Source organism: Myotis davidii, unplaced genomic scaffold (genome assembly GCF_000327345.1).
Source record: "Myotis davidii unplaced genomic scaffold, ASM32734v1 scaffold134, whole genome shotgun sequence".
In the NCBI taxonomy this organism is placed as follows: Eukaryota; Metazoa; Chordata; class Mammalia; order Chiroptera; family Vespertilionidae; genus Myotis; species Myotis davidii.
In genome coordinates, this window is record NW_006288853.1 from 1,536,906 (window position 1) to 1,545,649 (window position 8,744).

Consider the following 8,744-nt stretch of genomic DNA (forward strand, 5'->3'; position numbering starts at 1 on the left):
CACAGAACTTAGAAGACAGAACCTACACAGAACCTAGAGACAGAAGAACTTCGCTGGAGAGAACATGGCAAAAGATCCTGGACAGAACCTGGCTACAGAACTTGGTTGGAGAACCTAGACAGAACCTGGCTGAAGAACCCAGCTACAGAACCTGGCTGACGAACCCGGCTATAGAACCTGGCGACCGAACCTGGCTGGAGAACCTAAACCGAACCTGGCTGGAGAACCTAGCGAGAGAACATGGCTACAGAACCTGGCTGGAGAACCTAGCAAGAAAACATGGACACAGAACTTGGCTGGAGATTGTGGCTAGAGATCCTGGCAAGGCTGCTGATCAACTGAACGCTGTCTCCATGTCATTCCTTCTTCGCCGACTCCGTCCATACCTTTGGGGACCCCTGGACCTGCTGGGGTTGGACCCCAGCAGTTTACTTTGAATTTATATTAGTTCACACAAACACTCCATCCATGCTTTTGTTCCGGCCCTCCGGTCCAGTTTAAGAACCCATTGTGGCCCTCGAGTCAAAAAGTTTGCCCACCCCTGATATAGAGAGATAGAGATTATGACCTGAAATACTAGACAATTTAAATTCATGTGGCCATCCATCCAGATCCCAATGTCTCTTCACTCCTCCATGTTTTCTGACTATTTGATGCCAGATGAGGATGAAGAATTCAGCCCAATCAATCTGCATGTCCCCAGTCTCTCATTTGCCTCAGCTGTCCTGTTTTTTTCAGGTGAGTGGCTTACCACCCCCAGAGCTGACGTGGCTGCTCAATGGCCACCCTGTGCTACCAGACGCCTCCCACAAGATGCTGGTCAGGGAGACTGGAGTCCACTCTCTGCTCATTGACCCTCTCACTCAACGTGATGCGGGGACCTACACGTGTGTTGCTACCAACAAAACCGGACAGAATTCCTTCAGTCTGGAGCTCACTGTAGTAGGTAAGGTTTGCTGCTGGGACCCTTAAATGTGACTCCTTCCAACATCATTGCCCAAATATACAGAGCCTCTGACAGAATTCTTTAGTCCTTTTCCCCACCAAGTCTAATCTCAGTTTCTTCTTCACTGTAATAGGGGCCATATTTTGTACATTGCTTTCAAAGACATGTCAGTAAGCTAAAAATATAATAGGTGCAGTGTGCCTATTATGCATGCAATAAACGAAGTCATTTTAATAGTTAATTAATCAATTAATTAATTATCCAATTAATTAACTGAGCATTACTAAATTCAAGTCACTTGTCCCACAGTTCATCACTCCCAGAACACACAAGGCTCTTCCTCATCCTGCTCTCTAAGCTTTCATACCTTTACCTGCCCTTCTCTGCCTAGCAACCTCTTACTCATTCCCTAAGGCAGCAGTTCTCAACCTGTGGGTCGCGACCCCTTGGGCGGTCGAACGACCCTTTCACAGGGGTCACCTACGAACATCCTGCATATCAGATATTTACATTACGATTCATAACAGTAGCAACATTACAGTTATGAAGTAGCAACGAAAATAATTTTATGGTTGGATCACAACATGAGGAACTGTATTTAAAGGGCCAGAAGGTTGAGAACCACTGCCCTCAGGCTTAATTAAAATGTCACTACCAAGGCACAGAGGACCCACTAGGCACATTGTTCTGTTTCCATAGTACGTAGGGAAGGAGACACTCTCAGAGCACTTACTCTGTAGCAGTTTACTCCTATGCCCCCTGAAGAGACTAGGAGCGCCTAAGGTCAGAGATTCTGCCTGTTCCTCTGTGGATCTCGGGTGTCTGACTCTGCCTGCAGCACGGAAGGTGCCCAGCAAATGTCGAGTCCATAACTAGGCAATGACCTTCTGCCTTAGAAGATGATGTGAACAAAATGAATGCCTGCCAAAAAGGACAAGTCATCGTCACCTATGTGGCACCAGCCCTTCGGGGTAGTAGTCCAGCCAGAATTCAATTTCAGAACATACAAGTTTGAGTGCTGGGCTTTCTCCCAGGTGTGGCCCCTATAGGAAATCGGGGTGTCTTCAGCATGCTAATCCTCTCTCCAGGCCAGTGCCAGTTCCCCCACATATCTTTTCCTTTCTCTCACTCGTGATTTCTTCTTACCGACAGAGTAGAACAAGTTTATTCTGCAATGATATATTGATTGCCAACTTTTACTTTTCCCCGCTCTCTTGCTTAAATAGTGACTCTGGAACCCCAAGATCTGTGGTATATTTGTCTTAGTTGATTCTGCCCCCCCCCCAAAAAAAACCTCCTTGGGAAGTATAATTTGTGTATTTTTAAAAATAGTATATACTTATTTCAACTTTTTTATAGCTGTAAACTTCTTCTAAATAAAAAGTTCAGGAAATTAATATATCTTTTACAAAACAAACTCCTATAAATAAGAAAAAGGATAAAAAAATAATTAAAGAGCAATACAAAACCTCAAAAAAAAGGATATGTGCAGTACATAAAATATATTGTTTCTCAAATTTTACTGCTGAGCAAAAAACGAAACTCCTTAAATTGCACACCTACCAGTTGCATCCTCTGTGTGCGATCCAGACCCTTGAGTGTTGCCTCTTATAGACTGTGCAGGGACAGTTTCCTCATTTCTTTTTTAATCCTTTCTAGAGCTTTTGTCAAGGCAGTGACTCCCACTTGGAGGAGTGAGAAGTGTTCTGAAGAGGAGCTAAGGGGGTGGGGAATCCACTCTGCTAAATTCCAGAATTGTAATGAGTTTGAGAAATGAACCCCCAGGCACTTACTATTTAACCAAGAATGGTCCTTCTCCTGTTCAGCCAAAGAGGTGAAGAAAGCACCTGTGATCCTGGAGAAACTGCAGAACAGTGGGGTTCCCGAGGGCCACCTGGTGCGGCTGGAGTGCCGGGTGATAGGCATGCCGCCGCCCGTGTTCTACTGGAAGAAGGACAATGAGACCATTCCTTGCACCAGAGAGAGAATCAGGTAGGGACCCCACGTGCAAAGGGACACCCAAATCCGTCTGTAGCCTTTTGAATCTGGCTTCTTTTGCTGAGATTAATGCATTTGAGTTTTGTCCATGTTATTGTGCATATCAAGAATGTATTCTGCGTTGTTGCTGGGGGGTGGTCTATTGTATGAACGTCCCACCATTTTAAACTGTGAAGACATGGGAGGGGGGAGGGAGTGGGAGGACGGGTGTAAAGGGGGGGGGTAAACAGGAGACATCTGCAATACTATCAATAATAAAATATATACAGAAAAAAATGTATGAGGAGGAGCACTTGAGATCTTGCTTCCCATATGTCGTCAGTTTGGCTCAAATAAACCCCTATAAAAATTAAAAGTAGCCCTGGCTGGGTGGCTCAGTTGGTTAGAGTATCTTCCTGTGCACCGAAAGGTTGCAGGTTCAATTCCCGGGCATGGTACATACCTAGGTTGCAGGTTTGGTGCACACATGGGAGGAAACGAATCGATGTTTTTCTCTCACATCAATATTTCTCTCTCCCTCTCCCCTCCCTTCTTCCCTCTCTGAAATCAATAAAACATATTCTTAGGTGAAGATTTTAAAAATTACAAATGGCCCTAGCCAGTTTGGCTTAGTGGATAGGGCATCGGCCCAGGGTCTGAAGGGTCTTGGTTTGGTTCTGGTCAAGGGCAGGTACCTTGGTTGCAGGGCTGATCCCCAGCCCTGGTTGGGGTGCGTGTGGGAGGCAAGCTGTTTATGTGTCTCTCTCACATCGATGTTTCTCTCTCTGTCTCCCCCTCTCCCTTCCACTCTCAATTAACAACAAACACAAAAATTTTAAAAATTACAAACAAAAATGAACAAGGAATTTATGAAGACTAAGCATAGTTTCTGTCATGTGTCTTTAATCATATTAATACCCAGAAAACCTCTGTGATGATAATAAGCTAACATAAAATAAAGCAAAACAAAACATTAAAGCAGTTAAACAACTTCTCTATCCATCACCACATGGTTGTTTTTAAAGTAACTTTAAGGATCAAGTTTCTTATAGTGGGTGCCTTGCTTGATTTCCCCTAACCAACTTTATTTCTTTGCCATTTTGGTTTTATGCCACAAGGGGGCAAGCAAACAAAGGCAGCTAGTGTACAGAAATTCCTACTGAGAATTATTTCTTCACAGTGAAGGGAATTTGTGCCAGAGACTGTTGTAGCTGTCAGGTTTTAAAGAATTTGGGCATCCGAGAAGTCTATGTATATATGTAGGTCAGGATTTTTCTCTGGTAAAACAAGCAAGAACTGAGAATAATCTCAAGTTCACACTTCAGTCTAAATCAGTGGTTCCCAAGCTTTTTTTGGCCATGCCCCACCTAAACATCTCTAAAATCCTGATGTCCCCCTCCCCTGTGACATATAATTCTTATTATTCAAAAAGTGAACAGCTATTCACGTGGAGGAAGCCTAAAAGGCCATTACCTTGTTCTAAACAAGCTTCCAAAGAACATGGCATCCATGAAAGAGAAAAACAGAAGAACGAAAGAACAGTTGAAGTACTGAGGGAGAAATCACTAAGAAATTGTTAAAAAAAAAATAAGAAGACTATGAAGTGATAGGAAAAATAGCAAATAAAGCTTCAAAACATATAATAGAGAACTGAAATGCACAAATATGTCACAATATATATTTATATACTCTGTATGAGGCCCCTAGGACCATAAGAGATGCAAAAATTCACTGTTAATAACTCATTCTCGAATTGCCCCCCTGAAAAATCAAATTGTCCCCCTGTGGGGGGAGGTGCCCCACATTGGGAGCCACCGGTCTAAATGAAGGCAACAGGTTCAACCCAGCCTGCAATCCTGGAGGAAGTATCCGGGATTGCAGTCCTCAGGCAAGGGGGAGAACTACGGATGTAGAGGAAACAGAAGGAAGAACATGCGGTTTGCTCCTCAACTGTACTGAGCTAAATGCTGCACATGCCCAGTTGGTTACATGAAGAAATACTCCCTCCACGCTAACAATTCCTCTGGACTCGGGACCAAGCTTTCCCATCACTTCCTAACAGAGTTAGTGTTAGAAACGTCCAACCTGGTTTGGAAAAGAGGTTTTTCTGGACTTTGGCTGTGACAAGTGGGGCTGCCCCGGTGGGGAGTCGGAGCAACGGGAAAGCAAGACCGGGTCTCAGCCTTCATCCCAGCCTCACTAGGTCAACTGTGGCTCTTTTGTGACTTCTTTCCACCTCACGTTCGCCTCTGATGTTTGCTGTAAGCCGAGTTCCCCTTTCCTCCACTAGGAACACCGCACCACTGCATTTGTCCACAGAGTTTCCCTGAGCCCAAGCCTTGACAAGCCGTTTCTGCCCCCAGATACAATATGGATATATTCTTTCTTTTCTCCAGTATGCACCAGGACACGACGGGGTATGTCTGCCTCCTCATTCAGCCAGCCAAGAAATCAGACGCCGGATGGTACACACTATCAGCAAAGAACGAAGCCGGAATCGTGTCGTGCACTGCTAGGCTGGATATATATGGTAGGTGTACTGGCATCGGTGGAGCATCTGTATGTAATAGGCAACTTTTAAAATCTTTCCCCCGCCCCTGGCCGGTGTAGCTCAGTAGTTAGAGTGTTGACCCATGCAATGAGGGTCAAGGCTTTGATTCCTGGTCAAGGGCATGTACCTGAGTTGCAGGTTCAACCCTGGCCCTGGTCAGGGTGTGTGTGGGAGGCAACCAATTGATGTTTCTCTCTCTCAATCTTTCTCTCTCTCTATTTCCTGCCCTTCCTTCCTTCCTTCCACTCTCTCTATATGTCAATGGAAAAAATATCCTCGGGTGAGGATTAACAACAACAACAAAAAGTAATTGTCTAGAACCTGAGGTCCCTGCTATTTATTCATAGGTGTACACCAGATCCCCCCCCCCCGCCCCGCTTTTTTTAGGGCCATACAGAAGGAGACTTGGCCTGCCATTTCCCTAGGTCTAATATTTAGAGGGAATATATAGCTTTCCGATTATTTTCCCTTATTCTCAGGCTCGAAAAGAAACTCAACTCTGAAAGAAGCTGACTCTACTGTACTTTCCCCAGGGAAAGTCCGTGGAGAGAGGACAGTGACATGTCTATTAATCTAGGCTAAGTTCCTTAACCATTTCACAAGTTTCACCTCTCTGAAGGAACTAGGTCTCCAACTCAATACCAGTAAACCCTGAAACTGATGACTCACCCCAACCCTGCCCTCCGTGGCGTCAGTTCAGTTTGTCCTGGCTCACTTCTTCCTTGTTCCTGTGCTGATTCTACAGCACCGATAGGAGGCGCTATGTCCTTAGTTGGGACTTGTGGGTGGAGGAGGGGATGACGGACTTGAGCTGAAATCAATCTCCTATGTCCCTCACCCCACTTCCTGCCTGTCTGAGGAATGGGGAGGGTAGGCTCCTCTCTCTCTCTCTCTCTCTCTCTCTCTCTCTCTCTCTCTCTCTCTCTCTCACCTCTAATAGCAATTATAGGAGTCCGGGTACGATGTCAGAGAGAGCAGGGAGAGGCTAGGGATGGCGGGCTGGGGGGGAGGCTTGGCTAGCTCTTCACTGTGGCCTCCCAAGCGCTGGCTCTTCAGTGGAATCGCTGTTAGTTTTGTCCTGGGTTTTGTAGCTTCCGGAGTTTGATCTTATTCATTCACTCAGAAGTATTTAAACTCTGGAAGACTGCTTTAAAACAATGAAATGAACAAAGGACCAATGTGTAAATGGGAATGCTGGGTACCTTTCTAGAACCCAGAGCCTCGTGATTCCTCACCTGATACTCCCCTTCTCCACATCAGAGCCTCTGGAAACCTCATCAGAAGACTGCGTGGCAGTTTCTGAATCAGAGACGACGGTAGAGACTGGGCAGTTTGGATGGATAGTTCATTCAAGCCACGGGCCAGTCTTCCTGCTATAACTCATGGCTGATTAGGGTGATGGGAGCGTGGGGTGGGTCCTTCTCGGAGGTCGGGACCCATGTTTTGGCTTCCATTTCCACAGGTTTCTTGTCTCCACCTTCTGAGAGCCTACAGCCCTCTCTACACTGCCCCTCGCAGGCCCCATGCTAGGTCGGTGAGAGGGGGTAATTTTGATAAATCACCTAGACGCCCACTCTTCCTTCTTATAGTCCCCGATCTTACTGGATTAGAATCACAGGTTTTGCAATTAGGGGTTTAAGAGATCACTAGCCCAGTTTCCCTACTCCTGGCAGGGAAGGAGAGATTTCATGGTTTTCTTATACAAATGAGTTATTGCAGACCCGGATATATGTTAAAGCTTTACCGAGACCCCACAGAAAGTGTTGGAGTGGCAACAGAATGCACACCTGCGGGGTACTCCCCTGATTGCAACATGTTATTCCGTTCATTTTCCAGCTCAGTGGCACCAGCAGATCCCACCGCCCATGTCCATCCGGCCCAGTGGCAGCCGCTATGGATCTCTCACCAGTAAAGGACTTGACATTTTCTCTGCCTTCTCCTCCATGGAAAGCACAATGGTGTATTCGTGCTCTTCTCGGAGTGTGGTGGAGAGTGATGAACTTTAAGGAGGTCTGGGTGCCTGCTGTGTAAGGGGGCAGACTGTGGAGAGGGAAGGAGGGTAAGCCAGAACCAGTGTTTCCCAAGCAACTGGATCTGAGTAAGTTCCCACACTGCTGGGCCTGTGGCAAGGAGCGCTTTGTGTAAATCCACTGCGGACTCTTGCAGTCTCCGCTGGGGAAGAGCTGTGGGGCTGCACCTTTAAAAGATTCCAACAAAAATGTGAGAAGACAAGAACAGATGAACCAAAGATGTCATGCCGCTGCCACCCACTGCTTTGGGGGAAAGCTAGCGTGCTCCCCTGCCCCATGCTGGGTTAGGGATGTTTAGACCCTACTAGGAGCAGTTAGGGGCCATCTGTGCTTGGGCTGAGAAGAGTTCAACAGTAGTGACCTTAGGTATCACTAACTCACCAAATAATAAAAAGGGAAAAGATGGGAGGCCTCCATCACCTTTCACTGATTACATCCATAGCTAGCTTTAGTCTCGGTGGCTTCCTTAAGTCAGCTTCTACTTAGCATTAGGAGATCATGCCATGCAACTCACACATGTGGAGAAGCATTTTTGCTTATCCTGGGTGTACTGAGCCACAAAATAAGGTGCCAAAATGTGCTTGGGATACAAAATCACCGAGACACTCGATATTGCACAAGTGCACTTAGTCTATAGCCAAAACAGGGCTCCACCCACCTGTCTGCACCATTTTCTTTTGGACACAATGGTGAGTGGAATTATATATCCCTAGACTCTAGAACAGTGGTTCTCAACCTTCTGGCCCTTTAAATACAGTTCCTCATGTTGTGACCCAACCATAAAATTATTTTCGTGGCTACTTCATAACTGTCATGTTGCTACTGTTATGAATCGTAATGTAAATATCTGATATGCAGGATGGTCTTAGGCGACCCCTGTGAAAGGGTCGTTCGACCACCAAAGGAGTCGCGACCCACAGGTTGAGAACCGCTGCCCTAGTACTATGGGGTTGCTAATAAACCAGCCAGTAAGAAATATTCTGTGGGGACACTTTTTAAACTACTAGCTTCCATGGCCACTTGCAAACTATGCAAGAGTCACCTTTTTCTGCCCATAAATATACTGACACTCCCAACTCCTTCCCTCTCCCCAAAAGTCTGGAAGCGTATGAGGGAGTGAGGAAGAAAGAGATGCAAACAAGGGAAGGAAGTGATGGGAGAGTGTTCTTCACTTGCCCCTGCAGAGCAGTGGGTGTGAAAGGAGAGGTCTTTAATAGTTGTGAACCGCTAGGAGGTCATT

General features: G+C 46.1%; 1 protein-coding gene across 1 annotated transcript in view; it reads left to right on the forward strand.

The window, feature by feature from the left end:
- MYPN (myopalladin) overlaps window positions 1–8,290 on the forward strand; it is a 75,985-nt gene extending 67,695 nt beyond the window's left edge. The window contains exons 17-20 of the mRNA XM_006760901.2: window positions 739–946; window positions 2,773–2,938; window positions 5,320–5,453; window positions 7,311–8,290. Coding sequence (XP_006760964.1) covers window positions 739–946; window positions 2,773–2,938; window positions 5,320–5,453; window positions 7,311–7,480 — 678 coding nt within the window. The 3' untranslated portion in view covers window positions 7,481–8,290. The remainder of the gene's footprint in view (window positions 1–738; window positions 947–2,772; window positions 2,939–5,319; window positions 5,454–7,310) is intronic.
- The last annotated feature ends 454 nt before the right edge of the window (window positions 8,291–8,744 follow it).